Raw genomic sequence first — 19,745 nt, 5'->3', positions numbered from 1 at the left:
TCTCAGATCTGGTGAATAAGGCTGTGTTTCCTCTCTCCATCTCTGCATAATTTTATACACTCTGGTCACATCCCTTCCCAGCCTTCATCTTTCTAGACTAAAGAGTCTGCGTTTGTTTAATCTATCTTCATATGGCAGCCCCCTCTCCCCTCCCCCATCCCCTTGATTATAGAGTGGCCCTTCTCTGGATCATCTCCAGCTCCATTATGTCATTCTGGAAGCACTAAGACCAAACCTGCACAAATGTGTGTGTGTGCTCGCGCGTGCGCTCCTCGTGTGTGTGTGTGTGTGTGTGTGTGTGTGTGTGTGTGTGTGTATTCATCAGCTCTGAACCTCTGACTCTGCCCCCTACCCAATTATAAATCCTAGAACAGGACGTTTGCCCAAGACCCTCTCTCCAAACTACAGAGAAGGCCGATTGGCCCCAGGTGTAGCCTCCCCCTCTTTCTCTGCGCAGCCCTGAGCCCCAAGGGGCTAAAACGGCTCCCTGTCTAGCTTGGGAGGCTGGGAGGTGGATAACTAGGATGGGGGGGCCGAGGGGGGAGGATGGGGGGGGTCTTGCGCAAGCGCACGCCGCTGCTCGGACCGCCAATGCTGCTGCCTCCCGGAGCAGAGGGAGGCAGAAGAGGAGGGAGGGAGAAGAGGGGAAGGGAGGGGGAGGCGGCACTTGGGCTGCAGCTTGCAACCGGAGGCAGTCTCTCTCGGCTCTCGGAGGGACGGGGAGCAGCAGCCGCGGAGTAGGATGCTCTGCGGGGCGCCCTGAGCCGGGGGCGCGTGAAGCAGCTTCAGGGGCCGGGGCCACAGGGCAGCTTTCACCATGCATCAGTCCCTGACTCAGCAGCGGTCCAGCGACATGTCCCTGCCCGATTCCATGGGTAAGTCCAGCCGCCCTTCCTAGGGGCGGCGGCAGCTAGGGGTGAGTGCACTGCCCTCTGGACTGTGAGCGCCCGGGCCGCCCCGGGAGCCGGGAAGCGGGGCTAGGTGGGGGTCCGCGCACCCCAGGGTCTGGGTCGCGGACCAGAGCCCCAGGGGAGCGGCCCGGCGGGGGGCGGGGGCGACGCGGGGAGATGCGAGCGCCAAGCTTGCGTCGGAGTATCCCTGCCCCAGAGTGCGGGTGTGTGCGTGTTTGTGTGCGTGTGCCGACAGACTTGCAGCCAGTGGTAAATTCCAGCTGTCTGGGGATCAAAACACTTCCCTGCAACCTGCGCCTTCGCTTTCCATTCGACGCTCCCTCTTTGCAAAGTCCCCGTCACTTCTAAGAGCTCACGACTAAAGACATTAGGAGAAGCAGAGTCCTTGCCCCCTCCCAATTCTGTGGAAGGTGCCCAGAAATTCAGAGCTGCAGTGGTGGCGGGGGGCGGACTTGCACCTCGCTGAAGGGGGGGGGGGGGGTTTGCGCAACCCTGGGGGATGGGCGGGGGGGGAGAAAGGAGGGGGTCTGGCGGGAGGGGAATTCCTAAGGAATCACTCAAGACAGCCCAGCCCTGCCATCTGCAGCAGCAGGATCAACATTCCTTGAATTTGATTCCTATTCTGCTCCAAATGCACGGAATAAAAATGCGTGAGTGTGGAAAAAAAGGGGGGGGGGGGACGAGTGAGAGCGCGAGAAAGAAAGAGCCAGAGCGAGCCCGCGCATCTTCTGAAGTCGCGCTTTCTCTCTCGGGGTGGAATGGAGGGGGAGGGGGGGACCCACTAGCCTGATTTGGTTCAACACTTTTCCTCATCACATCTGGGGACAGCTACCTCTAGGCTTCAACTTGGCTGCCCCTCGAAGCTGCTTTTTGGTAGTTAGAAACAAAACACAAACCCAGTCCCCCTCAGCTGTTAGTCAGGCACCTTCCCAAACCCTATGATTTCACTGGGCGGAGAAATTAATTTGGAGCCCGGGAGAGCGGGAGGGGATTGTCAAACCATGATCCCACCTAATCTTAAAATTCGCCTCGGATACACTCTAACCAAATCGAATTATCTCTTGCCAACATACTTTACATTCTGCAAATTTCCTCCGTCCAGAATTCCTGCTATCCAATCTGCTTAGGTCTCCGGTGAATTTGCGGGAACATCTCAAGAGGAGGGGGCGGGAGGAGGGTCGAACCCCCTATGTGAGCTCTCTATTGCCTGCGGAAGACTGGGTCTCAACAGAATTCGTTCACCGGAGGGGCCCCAGAAAGTGTCATCTCCTCGATGGTGGGAAGATCCGTATATTCAATGCTTTGGCATATTCAGCATAAGAATTTGTTTGTTTGTTTTTTATTTTTAAGGTCTAGTTATTTGCAACGTGGTCCAAATGAGGCCAAGGACTTGGGTCCGAATCCAGAACCCAGCAGTACCAGATTCCCTCCAGCTGTCTAACACAAGCGCGCAGGCACACACACACACACACACACACACACACACACACACACACATACACACACGCGCGCACAAACACACACGCACGCGCGCGCACACAGGAACACGGAATGCACTCCTCACCTTGGCCAGCTGTGGCGCCAGCGCAGCCCCTGGCTCCCCGACACCAGACTGTTGCGCCAGGGAGGGGTGTGGGGGGAAGAGTGCGAGGGCCCGAAGCACGCAATCCAGCCGCGGGCCACAACCACCTGCAACGCGGGCCTCTCGCGCCGGGCCGTCTGCCTGTAGGGGAGCGGGCCGGTTAGGGGTCCAGGGCTTTAAATGTTGCTGCTTGACACACGGCTCTGTGGGTTGGGAGCAAGACGAAGAGAGTTCTTTCTTGGGTTCCTAGGGGCCCTGGGCCAGTCTTGGGTTTCTCGAAAGGTCTGCGCAACAAGAAGCTGAGTGGGCTTCGCCCAGCCCAGACTCGATACTGCGGGAGGAGGATCATAGAGCCCTTACAGACGTGCGAGCCTGCTCCACGCCTCCCGCTTTGTAAAGTCCGCAGACCGAGGGCACTAGCAAATTCCTGAGTCGAGTGGTAACCCTGGGTTTCCACAGTTTGGACAGGGGAGTCTCCCCGGAGTTCCCTGGCTCGGGGCCCGCACAACCCAGGCCTGAATCAGCGTCTAGGCTGTTTAGGAGCGACTCCCACTCAGCTCTGGCAACGCCACTTTTCCTTGCATGGCGGGGGAGGAAAAGTGGAGGTGGGGGTTAGGGTTTCAGCCCCCAAGGGACAGCATTTCTGAGGGGATTCCCCCTACAGGCAAGACACAACCGCAGCCCAAACAATAACATTTAAAACATACAGACACACACTGCACCAAGGTGCCTGCATGCTACGTTTGCTGGCTGCCTGGGGATGAGCAGTTAGTACAAGGCTGGGAGCAGAGGGGGCACTTGGCAATATGAAGATGGTCATTTGAACAGCGCCCCTACATCCCCCTCCCAGCAACCCCGTCTCCCTTTTTGCAACACCGCCCCCAGGCGCTGAGGCACCTCTACTACAGCGGGGCCCTCCTTCCCTCCCAAATAACACACGTGTAATTCACCAGCGGCCTTGGGCGCCTCTGTTTAAAGAACTGCGAAGGGGGGGGGGGGCGGGGGCGGTGCGGGATATCAGCATCTTTAAGGAAATGTTTGGGAGATTGGCAGAGTCTTGAGGCTCTTGTGTGGGCAGCCACCTGTTTACGGCTGCTCGAGGCGGGGACTTCCCAGGACCCTCCTTGTGTGCCAAAGCTGACTCAGGTAAGCAAAGCCTAATTGGTTCAAAAGACGAGCCCCCCAAATTAGTCAGTCATCAACAACATAGTGTACAGGACAGGCTATTGGGCCCTTGTCCTGGCTGCACTCTGATAGCCATTACACCCTATAATCAAGGGGGTAATCAAGAACATGCACAAGGTAAAACATGAGTAAGCAGAGACAGTCATCCCACCTTCTGGCAGCCCACACCTTCGTTCTTGTCAGCTACATCATCCTGGAGCTGGATTTATCGTGTGGGCTGTGTACCAGACCCACAATTACAACGGTGATCGTAGCAGTTACAGTTAACATGTGTACTGAGCAAAGCATATAGGGACTCTGGAACATGAAATAAGGAGCGATTAGAATACAGTAGGCTTGGGAAGAAAAACTTTTGGAGGAGGTGAGTTTTGAGCAGGTTTTAGAGGAAGGGAGGGACTCACATTCAAAGACTGCAGTGCGGGTGGGGGCTCTGACCAAGGTGGGGGGGGACCAGGCTGTATCTGGAAGGGTGGAGACAGCAAATAATTGGGTGCTTCTAGAGCGTCACGGGGAATCTGGGGTGGGGGTGGGGCACTGCAGAGAGGGAGGGCTGCAGTAGCTTTGCAGGGAGGCTGCTGGGGGCGGAGGGGGGGCAGGCGATGCCAGTGACGGGATTTCAGACTCTCCCACTGCTGTTGGTTGCAGGGGTGGCTGTTGTCCTTTAAACAGAAATGTACTGGGCGCCAAGTAGGCAGGCCAGTGAGAGACACTGGGGGTATTTGGTACCGGGGGACCAGAAGCCTTTTAGTTCTGGGACCCCGTCAGGTGTGCCCTATTTTAAAAAATCATTTCTATGAACACAGCTTATATTCATACAATCCCCCCCACGTCTTTTTGATTAGAAGGGAAACGGTTCTGATATGTTGCCTCTTGTTTATTCAACAAGTATTGACTGCTCGCTAGGTATCAAACACTGCTATAGGCACCGTTTTCAAGTACCTCCAGCTTTGTTTAAGCACCTTATGGTATCCGCCGGAGGTTTTTGGTGGGTTGACTAAGTAGACAAAATCAGAATCAGATGTTCCTGTGTTCATGGGCACATCTAAGGCAGGCCCCAAATTGTACCCTAATAAGAGTAGGGCTCCCTTCTAAAACGAAACAACCCAGGAAAATGTCCTGAACAGACACAATGAGCTACCTTCTAGAAGCCTGAACCACACGTTCAGAGAACAGGTGTGTCTTGTTCTAAGTAGATGTGACTTTTAAGTCGAATTGACACTAAAGGTAAATGGAGAGGTGATTCTTCACTTTTTAAAAGCATTCGGCCCCCTCTCCGGGGTTCCTTATGATGGTCAACTCCCCAGGTTCCACTAGAAATAATTTCATCTTACACAATTATACTCCTTCTAGTGACTTTGGGGAGGGTGTGACTTGGGAGAAGATGTGAAGGAGACAGGGAAAAGCTGTTCAACCTAGTGATGAGAGTTTTCTTAGGAATTTTCAAAGCAAATCCTATCCGGAGGCAAGGCCCCTGTCAATCTGTAGGATCTTTGCCCGAGTTTCTCAACTGACTGGATTCTCAATTCAGGTTCTAAAGCAGGGGGGAAAATAGATTTTCAAATGACACCATGTGGTTTGCTGAGTCACTTTTCTGACCTGGCTCCTGTGCTTTTAAGAGCTGGAGTGATATTTGCAAAGGAGACCCAAGAGCTGTGAACAGGATTTAAAGCCACTTGGCAGGGAAAGAGCAGGCGAGTGATACTGAAAAAAATTAGAAAGACCGTACACACGCTCCCCCCTCCCACCGTTTAGTCTCTAAAGTTGTGTGTTTTCCGTGTGAGATGTTGAGACACATTTGGTGTCACAGAGATACCCTTGGTGTCTCCAGATGTTCCCTCGCTGTCTTTTGTTCATTTGAGGCAGGGGAGCCCTAAGATGGGGTGAGAGAGGAGAAGGCAGGTGGAATTGGGAGGCGATGTTGATAGGTTTAGGTTAGAGCCCCTCTGCGGAAACCAACTCGCAGATTCACTGAGAAGCACCCATCATCAAACAGACTCGAGGACCCTGGTTTAGACATTCATTTAGGGCCCCTCGAGATGCCGACAAAGGATAACTAAGCTTCAGGTGAACAGGAAATAAATTTGGGACCCCCTTCTCCTGCCCCACCCCTCCAGACCGCCTCTCCCAGCCCTGCTCCGAGCATTTCCACCAGCCAGCTTGCCATTTGCATCCCAAACAGCCATCTTTCACGAAGGGCCCTGATGTCACAGGTGTCACTAGTGGTCCTTTATGCTCTTCCCCGTGGAGGCTGGACTCAGGCCCCACTGGAGAGGAGCCTCATCTCCCCTCTCTCCCCACCTCTGTTCCCAGGTCGAGGTCTGGCTCTTCATAGTCTGTGGGTGCCTATAACCGCTCCGGCTACTTCTACATTTCAATGTGAAATAGTCTCAGAACGGGATCGCATTAGAAATGACCCTGATGAGTCATGTCCCTCACTTTCCAGGCTGACGTCAGGGGAGACCGCCAGCCCCTCCCACCTCCCTTGGAGCCCTCGGCGGGGCCCGCACTGGGGAAGACAAGATGGATGGTGGCTCGAACCCAGGGTTGGCACTCCTGGCACTCTGCGTCCACACCAGGAGGGCAGAGCGGCTGGGGGCTGCGCGGGGCCGGGCCACAGCCCTTCCCTCCCCTACCCGGCCTGGGTCTCGCTCGCTGTCTCACCTCCCTCCCCCTTCCTTCATCCCCTCTCCCCTCCCTCCCAGTGGTGCAGTCTGGGCGGCTTCAAAGGCAGCTGCTGCCTTGAGGCTGCAGTGAGGCCTTTCAGAATGACGAGGTCCTGGGAGCAGATTCTAGTGGACTCTTTAGGCCCATAAATGCCACTCAAGCTGCATGGGTGGGCGACCCCATCATAAGGCTCCCCGCTGCTTCATCCTTCTCGCTAGAGAACTGGACTCTCCCACCACCAACGCCCCCCCCCCCCCCCGCCCCCCTTTGCTTCTGTTTATAGAACTCCTAGGTGGGAACTCATGCCTGGTACTTCCCGCTGAGAGTCCCTTTCCTCAAGCCACAGAAATGCAGGCAGAGTGTGGGGCGGTGCTTGATTCCTTTTTTTTTTTAATTAAATTCAAAAGTGAGTCTAGGTACCATTTTTCTATCTGACTTAATAAGCCTGTTTTCCAAAAAAAATATTGGTTTGTGCTATCGTGTCTGATAAGCACTGAGTGGAACGGGTTTCTTGTCATTTATATTTATGTCACCCTCACATAAGCCTAAATGTGTATAAGTTATAATCTTCCCCATCTACCTCCCCTGATACATATCTTTGTGGACTAATGGCCTCCAAACACTTACTTTATTACACACATTTATTATGTGACAGATCTCGCCAACACACCATTTTAAAGTTTATACACGAGGTGGCAAATGTCAGAAATAAATGAAAAAAAAAAAAACCCAGTACCTGGCTTGGTTGTGATATTTACACAGCAAATGAAATTTCCTATCTTCAGCTTATGAAAAAACCCTTCTTGGTCGCATACTAGCTTTAAGATATTTTCATTTAATATCTCCACACGCACACTTCCCATTTATCATACACCTCATAATTTAGCCTAAAAAAACACTCTACTAAGTAGGTATGACACATCTTTTACAGAATGCCGAAAGCCCCCACATTTGTTTTTGTTTCATTTTTATGTAACTGGTAAGATTTCTTCTGTTGTTCATTTTCCAACTGGAAATATGGTTTTTTTTTTTTTAAATTATAAACGTGGCATCTGACGATGGCAAAAAAACTGAACGCCATCCCTTCCCAGTAATTCCTCTCCCCAGAGATAACCTCAGCGACCAGCTGAAGTAGGAAAGGAAGACCTTCCTAATGATTTTTCCTTTAAGTCCATTCCTTCTCTGGCTGAAATGAGCAATTTCAGCTTCTCTGTGTGCTTTCAGGAGCCTTCAATCGAAGGAAACGAAACTCCATCTACGTCACCGTGACCTTGCTCATTGTGTCCGTGTTAATTCTCACGGTGGGCCTTGCCGCCACCACCAGGACCCAGAATGTGACCGTCGGAGGTTATTACCCGGGAGTTATTGTAAGTATAAAAGGCATAGGTAGGTTTTGGTGGCTTTCTGGCTCGTCTTTCAGGTTCTACTCTGACGGTTTTCAATTCTGCTCCAGTTTCTAGTGTTTGCTCAGTTTTTCCTCCTTGAGGTTTCCCTATATGTGTTTAGAGAGGCAACTCTGGGCCCATTAAGAAGAGCACTAGACTGAAAATCAGAAGAATTGGGGTTCTATCCAGAATAGTGGTGTGATCCTGAGCAAGTCACCTCATTCTTTAGGACCTTGGTTTTCCGGTCTAGGAAGGGTTACTAACTAGCAGTGTTAAACCTTAGCCTAAGGTCCTTTTCTCTCGGGGCATCTGCTCTCCTATATATAATGGGGCTCCCTGGATCTTCCTGAAATCTGACCACAGCTTGATGCTCTGTGACCGACAGCACTGATCTCCAAAGAATATTTACTTCTAAAATGTATGTATTTATTCATTCGTAAGTTTGAGGCATGTGCCTAAAACATACAAAAATGGAAATCCTAAAGATTAGATTAAAAAGCAATAATTTTAATACCTTCATACTAACACTAAAATTTCAAAGAATGAACATGAAAGATAGTGGCTATAGATCCTTATTTGAAATACCCCACTAGATGATTTTGACTGTTTTGGGCCTACATGTCAGATATGACTAGATTATCATTGGCATTGGTTGAAGATTTTTTTGTTGTTGTTAATTTGAGCAGAGTTGACACACCGTGTTGCGTTACTTTCAGGCATACAGCATAGTGATTCAGCATTTCTAGACATTATGCTGCTGCTCTCACCACAAGTGTCGCTGCCATCTGTCCCCGTAGAAGGTGCCATCCTTGTTTTTTAACGTCAGTCCCACAACGTGGCTGACAAAAAGCTCATCCTGAGACAAGTGTCAGCTCTGCCATTTTCTTGTGGCTCGCTGCTGCTTACATTCTTAGGGTCATCTTTAATTTGTGCTTTCTTAGCAGGGGCCTTTCCAAAGCACTTGCCCATTTTGTAGGGACTGGTTTACTAGATCACATAATCCGAATACACATTAAATGCCCCGTCAGCAGCAACTGGTCGCTGCTAGTATCTTGGCATCTCACGAGGGCGGGGGGGGGGGGGCGCCAGTGACCGTCTGTTTCTTGAAAATTTGCAAGGCTTAATTTCTTTTTTACCATTTTAGATAAACAATAAGTGGGAAATGAGAGTTCAGGTAGTTTCTTCCATAAATCAGAGAATTGCTTTACCCATCCATCTCCGGGGTGCACGCAATCCGCTCTGGAAACCCCTGGGCTCTTAATATACAAAAACCTCATTTTCTACCAGATCGTCGTGTTGTATGCTTTAAACATAGACACTTTCATTTGCCATTTATACCTCAACAAATCTGGGGAAAAGAAAAGAAAAAAACAAACATGAACTTCGTTCAGATCGGCACACACTGCTTGTTGAACCCAAAAGCCTAAGTCTAGAGGTTGGGTCACAGTTCACTATCAGTCGTGTGACTTCCCAATTATAATTTGCAAGTAATTGTAGAGAGCGGGAAGGAAGTTTAGGACAATTTTTTTTTTTTAAGTACAGCAAAGAGGTCAGATGTATTTGTGTTGTTGGTTTTCTTCTTTTTTCTTTTCTTTCCCTTTTTCTTTTTTTGGAGAGGTGGGGTGGGAGAGGGAAGTCAAGGGAGAGGAAAGGATTAAAGATGGATGCCTTTGACAAGCCCACACTGTGAGTGACCAAGCCTGACGCCGGTTGCCTAGGCCACGGGTTCCACAGTCAGCCTCCTCAATAGCCCAGGTTAGCCAGACTCGGGCTGTGCCTCCCACCTCCCAGGAGCTGAAGGCTGCCCAGTAAGTTCCTTCCCCGCTCTTGGCCCTTGGGCCAGCAGGGCTCCCTCCGGCCAACGGCAGGTGTCCCACAGACACCATTCAGTGCCCTCTGTTAAACATGTGATATGAGAACTCACCCAGTCCACTTCCTGTGGTGAGGCAAGAAAGCCAGTTGTCAGCAGAATTGGGTTTTATTTTTAAACACAAGCAGGGGGGTGGGCGGTGAGGAAGAAAGGGGAGGTAAGATTGCACTTTGGTGGCTTGGAAAGGCAATTTATATAGGGTCTGTATGACTTTGTGTGCCTCAGGTAGCAGCGCTTTATAGAATATTTCTAATGGAGGAGCAAATGCTCAGGACAAGATTCAGACTCTCCATGGGTGAGGAAAAGGTACTTTGTGTGTCGTTTAAGAGTAGGAACTCCTATTCTAGAATGGTGACTGTGAACCTTCTTTGTAGAATATGGGCCCGTGGGTGGCTAGGTTAGAGTACATTAACAAAGGAAGGAGGACGAGTGATTGTTGTGATTGTTGTTGTTCGGGTACCTGATGTTCTGCTAGCCAGGAAGTTGAAGCAGTGAGGGGTGTGTGTGTGTGTGTGTGTGTGTGTGTGTGTGTGTTTGTGTGTTTCACTGAAAGCCAACATAGAAATGTTAAGAGGAGAATCATCCCTAAAGGACAGTGTGCCCCCATGGTTTAACCTTTAAAAAAGGTGCTCTCGGAGTTCCTGTAGATTGTTTCTTTTAAAATGGGTTTTAATTATCGAAAATGAATGGGGAAGATTGCAGATTGAAAAACGGAAAAATGCATTTGAGGTCAGATCCCATGGTAACAAATACAGTAACGACTCAGGCCTGAGAAATCCAGATTTATCCGGAAATGGAGTGCTTTCACGAATCGAATCTTTTGGTTATCAGAGAGGTTGGTACTCTATAAACTCTAAGCCAATGGTTTCTCTACCTTGGTGTGCATAAGAATGAGCCGGGGAAGCTGGGAAAAATGCAGACCTCAGCTGCCTGCCCCCCAGAGAATCTGATCCAGCAGGTTCAGGTAGGGGCGGGGAACCTGAATTTCCTTTTGATGAGCTAACTTTTGATTGAGAAAGTAATACACATTGAATCTGCATTTTTTAAAAAAGATTTTATTTATTTATTTGACAGAGAGAGATCACAAGTAGACAGAGAGGCAGGCAGAGAGAGAGAGAGAGGGAAGCAGGCTCCCTGCGGAGCAGAGAGCCCGATGCGGGACTCGATCCCAGGACCCCGAGATCATGACCCGAGCCGAAGGCAGCGGCTCAACCCACGAATCTGCATTTTAATAAATAGTCCCAGGAGAATCTAATTCGAGTCCACCAGCAACAACCGGGAGAACTAAAATCTAAGAACTAAAATATGCTCAGCCAACCCGAATGAACGTAGTAGAGCATTTTAAGATTGGTCACTTGGAATATAAATGATTCTTGTATAGAAATGTGAAAAATATCAGGCTACTTGGAGCTCTGCTGTTTTGGGGTTAACTCAAAAAAAAAAAAAAAACCCACCACAGAATCATCCTAAACTTCCTTTCTGCTCTCTCCAATTAATTTGCTGGTTAAATGTGTTAACAGTACGCAAGAATTTAAATTTTTGAAACAGACAAATCAGGGAGCTGTTATTAGATTAAAAGAAGAGTTACCTTACATACAACCCATTTAAATATTGAGATCTCAGGCATTTTAAAATGTAATTATATTTGCACAGCTCAAACTCAGGTGAAACTTTTCTAGGGCATATGAATTTTGCCAAGTGAGATGCCTTTGTACAGTGAGGTGCGTTATAATCGAGCCTAAGCCACTCTCTCTGAGCTAGAATGTGGTACCATCATCCTAAGACACACGTACACACACGCATCTTTAGAGACATGCCGATCTGTACAAGCTTTGCGATTTTTTAAAAAATGAAAACCGATAAAGACAAACTGGCTTATGGTTTTTACTGTCCTCGAATGTTCGAGACGTATTCCATTCCTGAATAAGTTTTCCATGAGCTTTCTGCAACCGGAGGCCTAAAAAAACAGGGGGCTCGGTTGTTGTTGTATAAAGTGAAAAGGGCCAGAGGGAGAGAGCCTGCTCCTTCTCTGTAATGCTTTAACCTTAGATCCAGGAGAATGAGGCCTTGAAATGTGTTTCCCCAGCAACCCACAAGATGGGGTTGGCCACCTGATTAGCGTGGAAATCCTTTCATTCTTGTACCCTCTCCCCAGCTGTTGTACGTACGGTTAAGGCCCATACCAGCCTGGATTTCCTTTCAGGAAAAAATAAAATAAAAAATAAGAGTTTCAGCCCCTTTTCCAAGGTGTGTGTGTGTGTATGTGTGTGTGTGTGTGTGTGTGTGTGTGTGTGAGAGAATTGAAAAATTATATCAGAGTTACCATGGCAGAGTAGGAGACTGAAACAACAGGCATCATTTGAGGCAATAGCCCAGAAACTTTCTTTAGGCAAGTGTGGCTTCAGCTTCACATGTGAGGACCCTTGATAAATCCAACAAAGTGTAGATTAAAAGAATTGACTGCTAAGGAAACGTACAGAGCTCTGGATAGGGGGATTTTGTGGTTTGTTGTAGACTGGGCAGAAATTTTGTCCACCTCTTGTTGAAAATATTTCTAAAATATAAGAGCATTCTAAAATAAAGTTCCTACCTTAGGAAGTCCATTTCAAAGATGAGACTCGAATCTGGGTTTGCTCAATCAGATGTCTAATGCCGGCAAGTTTTGTCATTGGCTCCTGTTGCCTCCTTACCATTGTCATTCAGGGTTCACTGAAGGTGCCCTTGGCGCTCTCCCATTCCCCTTCTTTTGCCAAAATTGTCAGTTCCTGGCCCTGAACACAACTTGGGTTTTTCTGCCTTGTTGCTGTGGTTTTCATTGTTCGCCCTGGTCTGGAATGTCCTCCCTCAGCTCTCTCTCTCTCTATTGATCCAGACGTTCTGTTCTATGCCAACTTCGAGACATGGCTGGGACGTTTTTTTCAACCCCATGGGTCCACAGTGGTGTCCACCATCTTTGAACTCCCTACCATAGAGTTCTCCTACTCATGGTTCCAGAAAATACCTACATCCCCCTTTATGGCATATTCTTTGGATTTATTTATTCAGGTCCACCATCCCTTATCAGAATCCTTGGGCCAAATGTGTTTGAAAATGTAGACTTCTTTTTTTTATTTTAGAAAGATAATACAGTGCATATATTATGTTATCTAACATCCCGGTGAGGTCTTGAGAACCACCCCCATAAGCAGCTCCTTCATATTTCTCTAATAAACTGTGAATTTTTATACTAAGTGGATAAAGATTATAAAATAATCTCACATCAGTCCAAGGTTTTGCCACCAAAAACCAAAACAAAACAAGTTAGTTACCAAAAAACAAAACAACCTTTTGGTTTTAACATCTTTGTGGATTTCAGGATTATGGGAAGAAATTGTGGACCAGTTTACTTAATTACAGCTTCTTGAGGTTGAGTCTATTTGGTTGTGGTATCATACCTGCCCCCAACTTCTGGCCTCCAAATCACAGATCTAGCACAGTGCGGGACTGCACAGTAGATGTCCAGTTAACACGTATTGAATGACTAATCCTTCTGAGCGTCAGAGCTGGGTGTCTGCCGCAATGACTGGGAATCAGCCTAAGTTACAGGGCCCAGTCCAAAAAGAGCCCTTAAATCTGACTTTGATTTCTAATGGTTTGACTTTTTCTTCAATGAATGGAGGGCAGCCAGAACAAAGCAAATTTGTTATTTATTCAGGTAATGGGGAATCAAGATGGAGGTCCAAAGGTCTGCATTTCCCGTGATTCCATGCAGTTCTTAAGGGGTGACCACAGAGCTTTCCTTTCTGAGGCCTCAGGAGAGTAAATAGTTGACTAGAAGCAACTGCCCACTTTCAGGAAGTTCTGTTGATTTGTCCTTTTTAATTTTCAACCCCTCAGCTCTTCTTCAAATAGGACTTTTCACTCCCTCCTTGCAGGAAACTTCTTTCCTGGAGAGGGAGGGGCAGTGACGAAGGTCGCTATTCTACTAATGCACCACAAATGCAGCACAGTGTGGCTGAAAGAACACCAGCTGTTGGTCAGGGGACCTGTGGACTAGTCCTGGCCCTGTCATTAACTTGCTGTAAGCGGGGATAAGTCCATACAATTCTCTCGGCCGCCATTTTCCTGTCTATCAAATGGGAATGGCATCAGCTCCAGTAAACTTCCATAGCGTTACTGTGACCAAAATGGAGGACACATGCTTCTTTAAATTCGATGTCTTTCATATGTACAGTAGTTTTAGCAACACTGGTGAGTTGATCAACCTGCCATCCAGGTGAATGAGTTCTTCTAGCCATGACTCAAAAGATGTTATAGTTCCCTGCCTGGTGAACTCTACCTATCTTTGACCCCATTTAAAATGCCTCCTCCTTTGTGAAATCTTAGAACTACCACTTATTTAGCATCCTACCTTATGCAACTCATACCACATACTTCATTTTTTTTTAAATAAAGAGAAAGAGAGACAGAGATAGCAAGAGAGAGCAGGAGCAGGAAGGAGAGGGAGAAGGAGACTCCCCATTGAGCAGGGAGCCTGATGCGGGGCTCGATCCCAGGACCCCCTGATCATGACCTGAGCCAAAGGCAGATGCTTAACCGACTGAGCCACTCAGGTACCCCCCCCACACACACTTAATTAAAAAATTTTTTTGTAATTTGGGTATAGTTGACACACAATGTTAAACTAATTTCAGGTGTACAACATAGTGATTCGACTTCTCTGTACATTATGTTCCGCTCACTACAAGTGTCACTCCCATCTGTCCCCATACAATGCTAGGACAGTACCATTGTCTATATTCCCCACTCTGTGCTTTTTAGTCCCATGATTTATTCATTCCATAACTGGAAACCTGTATCTCCCACTCCCCTTCGCTCACAGCCTTCCCCTCTGGCAACCATCCGTTTGTGCTCTGTATTTATAGGTCTGATGCTACTTTTTGTTTGTTCACTCATTTGTTTAGTTTTTTTCAGATTTTAGATATAAGTGAAATCATATGGTATTTGTCTTTCTCAGTCTGACTTATTTCACTTAGCATCATACCCTCTAGGTCCTTCCATGTTGCCACAAATGGCAAGAGCTCATCCTTTTATGGCCAAGTAATATATATACACCTTGCATGTATATACACCTCGTCTTCCTTACTTATTTGTCTATCAGTGGACACCTAGGTTGCTTCTATATCTTGGCTATTCTAAATCATGCTGCAATAAATGTAGGGTACATAGATCTTTTTGAATTAGTATTTTTGTCTTTGGGGGGGTAAATACCCAGTAGAAATCACACTACATATTTTATCTCCTTTCATCTTCCCGGCAGCCCCATGTGGTAGTTAGCTGTGATTCCCATTGTATAGATGGGAATACTGATGCACAGAGTGGGTAGGACTAGTCCAAGGTCACACAGTTCACAGATAGTGGGGCCAGGGATGTAATACAAAATGAAAGATCATCTTCTCCTATAGCACTATTTTATCCCTTTCCTGTGGTCCTTAACCCACAGTCCGTCTCTCCTTCACTGGACTACAAACTGCTGGAGGGCAGAGGTCATATCTAATTATCTGACACAAGTATTTAGTGAATATTAGAAAACCGAATGAATCAGAGTGGATTCGACTGGAACAGAGAGAAAGGGAGGGAACTGGATGAAGTCACTGGCTGACCTGGGACCTGGGAAAACATGAAGCTCTCTTATGAAATTGAGCAAACAATGATAGGATTTTCCAGCTCAAATGAGGTTAGAGCTGCTCAAAAGGTAAATGTCTTCAAAAATAGTAAAAACCACGGGAACAATATGTACTGAGTACTTACTGTGTGCCAAGCACTGTGCTAAGTTCTTGGAATGTATCTTCCTGGTTCATGCTTGCACAAGTCCAATGAGGTAGCCCCTGCTAGAGTCCCCATTTCCCAGATCAGGAAACTGAGGCTGCAGGAGGCCAATCCGTCTGTTCAAAATCCCACAGACAAAGGTGAAAGAGCTGGGGTAGGAACCCAGGCTGGTGTGAGAACCAGGTTTTAATCAGTATACTTTACGACAAGACATTTAAATTACATTTAAAATAAGAGCCGTCGGTGAGGTGGGCGGAGTTTAACTGTTGAGTGTGGATGTTCTCAGTAGAGTCTTGGGGGGCGTGGGATATACCCTCGTGCACGTCGGCGTCTATTTCCCAAGAAGTGTTGCTGGCTGAGTGGCCAAATGAGTCCTTGGAAATTTGTATTCATCCCTTCCGTCCATGCCCTTTCATTCTTGGGTTTCTGAGACCAGCACTCAGTGCCCCCATGTTGCCCCACCCCGTTCCTGCCCCGCCCTCAGTCCATTAGATTTCCAAGTTCAGCTGTAAGGCGTGGGGGACCTCAGATGGAAATAGATGTCCCTGTGAGCCACGTAAAGCTGTAGATGGAAACCTGGCCCATCAAGGAGGCTAAAGAGACCTGTAACTACATCACCGAGCTTGTGTTAAGATTTATTGGTCCGTGCTCACCACTTTTTACTTATTCCATTTTTATCCCTACCGACAGCCATCGGTTAGGGATCGTGTGCAGCTGAGCCTGGCTTACTCAGTCCACTAATGGCAGAAGGGAGAGGATAGTGGGACCTGCTACAGCGAGCCATCTTTCCAGCCATTTAGGGAGATTGTTTTTTTAGGGCTTTACACGGCCATTTCTGTTCACCCTCTAATGAATGCTTTCTGTCCATAAATGAAGCAGAGATGGAAGAAGAGGTGAATAAGTGCTAACATAAATTGCAGTGGGTCAGCCACAAATACAGGCTTTCAAAAAATAAGATTGTTTTTTTTTTTAAGTCTAGGTTAAGGTACTTGCTGATTTCTAAAGCACTTCCTGGGTTTGATTAGTGGGCCGGATGCATCAAAAATTGCTATTTCAAATCTTTACTTTGTATTCCATGTATCAGAGTAGACGGTCTCCTTTCCAAAAAAAAAAAAAAATGAAGATCAGACTATAACGTGTGCTTTTCACCATTATCTGTCTCTTACTGAGTCTTACAGTCACGCGCTAGGTAATAGATATTGACATTGAAATAGGCAGACTCTGAAAAGCTCTGGTTGACCTTTGCTTTGAGTTTTTGGGCACATGAATTTCTTCTTAGGTCTGATTCGTTTCTATAAGGAAAAATGGGCAAATGGTGGGAGAAATACTTTTATTGAACACGTCGTATCTGTGTAACAGCTGCACGTGTCATATCAGACCTTGTTCGTTGTCCTGAATCCCATCCATTGCGTGGGCAGGCTGATCACCTTCCCATATGTTTGCCATGTTGCTTTGCAGCTCGGCTTTGGATCATTCCTTGGAATCATCGGATCAAACCTCGTTGAGAACAAACGGCAGATGGTAAGTTTTCATAGCTATGGAATCGTACTCTTCATCTGGAAAAGCTCAATATTCATATGGGTAACTAACATGCTTCTTAAGGTTTCCCAGGTCGGGCCACAGAAGAAAATGCCCCTTTGCCTTTTCTCCTCAGCCCCCGAGGAACTTACTCTAAAGTGACCCTGTGGTATGGGACTTGTTCCCGTCTTGCCCAACACTTCCTTGGTGCCCTGGTTAGTCTCCTTAGGTGAAAGGGATAGAATATTCTGGATCTTGCCCTTTGCTTTCCTCCTCCCTCTCTGATGCATACATTTGCGGGAAGTTTTTGCAGAGGATTCCTGCCTTTTAGGATGTTACCCTCTAGGAGACTTCAGTTAAGAGAACAAATGGGCCCGCCGAAGACAAAACAGCGAGCCAACCTAACGTATTCCCATTACCCAGAGCTCGAAGTTAAGTGTGTTGTAAGGTTTGAAGGAAGAACGAGCAGATTAACAGGAGGCAAAACTTATAAAGTTCTATGTCCTAATGGGGGCCCACAAGGGCAAGCTGCTGGATTTCCTGGCACCGACCGAATTGCAAGAATATTACAGTTTTAGATGCTTGTAAATCAGGATGCCTGGACAGTGGTCAGATGGTGCGCTGATTAGGCTCCCCCAGCACAAGCCTCTGTGGCACCTAGACTTTGATAATGGGGTCTATTTAACAGCAAGTTTAATCAGATAATGTAATAGCTCCAGAACAGAGGACTCCAACCGTCTGTTCTCCCCCAGCAATGTGGGGAATTCCCTCAGGGGAGCGTTCAGCGTTCTCTTCTTCCATTTCACCTGGACTCCCTGCCTCTCCCGCCAGTCCTGTTTGCTCTCTGGGCTTACATTATTCAAAATAACGGGGGAGTTTTAATTGCAGGGCTGATCATCGCATAGCTAATAATGCCAATTTCACGACAGCGTTCATCCATTATTTACCAGTTCTCTGTAGCGCTGTGAAGTGAGATTGATGGGCAGAGGCTTCTGAACAATCCTGAAGGAGAGAAGTATTTCCTCCCAGCCTGCTGAGAAGGAGAACCTTAGGGTAGCCTTGACTTTGATTTGATTTTGCCCTGGAGAGCAGTTTAATGCCGTGCTCTTTCCCCTTTTTCCCCCAACAAACACCTCGAGGAAGAAAAGGACTGATTCTGTCTCCTTCTGAGGATCGACCCTGGGCAGATGGTGGGTTTAGGAGACACCTATCCCCACCTCCACCCCCCACCCCCGACCCTGGAAGCGCCTTCCCCCACATCAGCTTGTGCTATCTCCCTTGTATCAGAAGACAGATTATTAGGGAAATTTGTTATCTAACATGATCAGAGTATAGGGCAGTCTGGTGCAAGCAGAACTTTTTCTTAAAAATTTTCATAAGTACTACACAGAGTTGATCGGTTCCAGAGACTTCCATCCTTGGGAGATGTCTTCGGTATTTAAATCTTAATAAGTTGAATGTGCCTTCCTCAACCACACAGAAGGCCAGGTGGGGTTGTGTGGGAACTCAGAATCGTCCCCATCTCCATCGCTGCCCACAGTGAGGGGTTGAGAGGAACGCTGGCCCCGGGAGTTGGTGGGCACCGGGCTCTTCTGTAGACTGGATGGGGACCCCGGGCGCACCACTTCCACTCTTTGAGCCTCCAACCCCACAGTAAATAAAACAGGGGTTTGGGCTACGCGATGTCAAAGGTGCAACATTGTTCTGAGTCTGAGGATGGAGGGACACACAGTCAAATTCATCCACAGGGAGAGAATGTTCCTCCGCAGACAGTATGCTCGGTATCAGCAAAGCCTCCTCTTGATCTGGTGCTCACAGACTCACAGAGTGGATTTCTTAGCTTGCCCTGAAAATGTAAAAAATGCCTTCGGCGGCCCCTAACCCAGCCTCCTCCGGCTCCCACTCATCCTGGGTGATTGAAAAAAAACACCCCGTGGGGCGACCGGCCACAGTTTGCCTTTGGCTGGCTTTCTCTTGGGGATCCTGTAGTATCTGGGAGCAGCAAGAGTGGAAGGCTAACAGACACCTGTGTTGTGTCCCCCCCTCCCCCACAGCTGGTGGCTTCTATCGTCTTTATCAGCTTCGGTGTGATCGCGGCCTTTTGTTGTGCCATCGTCGACGGGGTCTTTGCTGCCAGACACATTGTGAGTACTTTCAGCCCTGGGTCAGAGTTAGCGTGCCAGAGAGCAAGACTTCACGGAGCGTGTGCAGGGCGTGTGTGCTAAGGGCTGTGCCAGGTCCAGAGAGGGGGAAAACGGATCCCTGTCTCAAGTCGCTGAGCGACAAGCTGAGGACGCCGCTCACCCCCCAGTCATCTAGAGAACCGGGGTGAAGCTGGGGATATGAACTCTAAGTGCCAGAGCCATTTCTCTTGGACTCCAGTAGCCAGGACAGGCTTCCCTGAACCTCCTTTGACATGAAAGTGTGATTTGGAAAGCAGAGGCAAGGGCACTGGGGCGGGGGAACGGCTTGGAAGGGACGCTGGGGGCAAAGAGGTAGGGAGAAGCGGGAAGGCGTATGAATTCTGAGAGCCTTGGAGGTTTCAGTAGCAGCAGGAATAAACCCTGAGCACAGAGTCACCTCTTCACAGATTCCTGAACCTTGCTGTCCCTATAACAGGGGTTGGGGTTGAGTGATGTGACTGGGGTCCAGAGAAAATAGGGCTAGAAGCTTCCACTCAGAGCCCAGTCCTGGAGTTGAGGGGCCAAATCCTCAAAGCTGTGCCTTTCTCAAGCACAGTCTCATTTGACTCCTGAAACCCAAACTCGGGCTCTTCTCTGAGGAAGCCTGGGGTTCAGGGCATTCCCATGTGGCTCTCCACA

The 19,745-nt window shown here is 48.1% G+C and overlaps 1 protein-coding gene across 2 annotated transcripts in view; it reads left to right on the top strand.

Moving 5' to 3' along the window:
- Positions 1-678: 678 nt before the first annotated feature.
- The window catches only part of TMEM255A (transmembrane protein 255A), a 49,805-nt gene continuing 30,738 nt past the window's right edge, over positions 679-19,745 (top strand). For both annotated transcript variants that reach the window (XM_045994428.1, XM_045994427.1), the window contains exons 1-4: positions 679-875; positions 7,567-7,709; positions 16,864-16,926; positions 18,978-19,067. In XM_045994428.1, coding sequence (XP_045850384.1) covers positions 818-875; positions 7,567-7,709; positions 16,864-16,926; positions 18,978-19,067 — 354 coding nt within the window. In that variant the 5' untranslated portion in view covers positions 679-817. The remainder of the gene's footprint in view (positions 876-7,566; positions 7,710-16,863; positions 16,927-18,977; positions 19,068-19,745) is intronic.

The sequence above is a fragment of the Meles meles genome, chromosome X (assembly GCF_922984935.1).
Source record: "Meles meles chromosome X, mMelMel3.1 paternal haplotype, whole genome shotgun sequence".
NCBI classification, from domain to species: Eukaryota; Metazoa; Chordata; class Mammalia; order Carnivora; family Mustelidae; genus Meles; species Meles meles.
The sequence above is the reverse complement of the archived record's forward strand: the minus strand, read 5'-3'. Positions and strand labels throughout refer to the sequence as shown.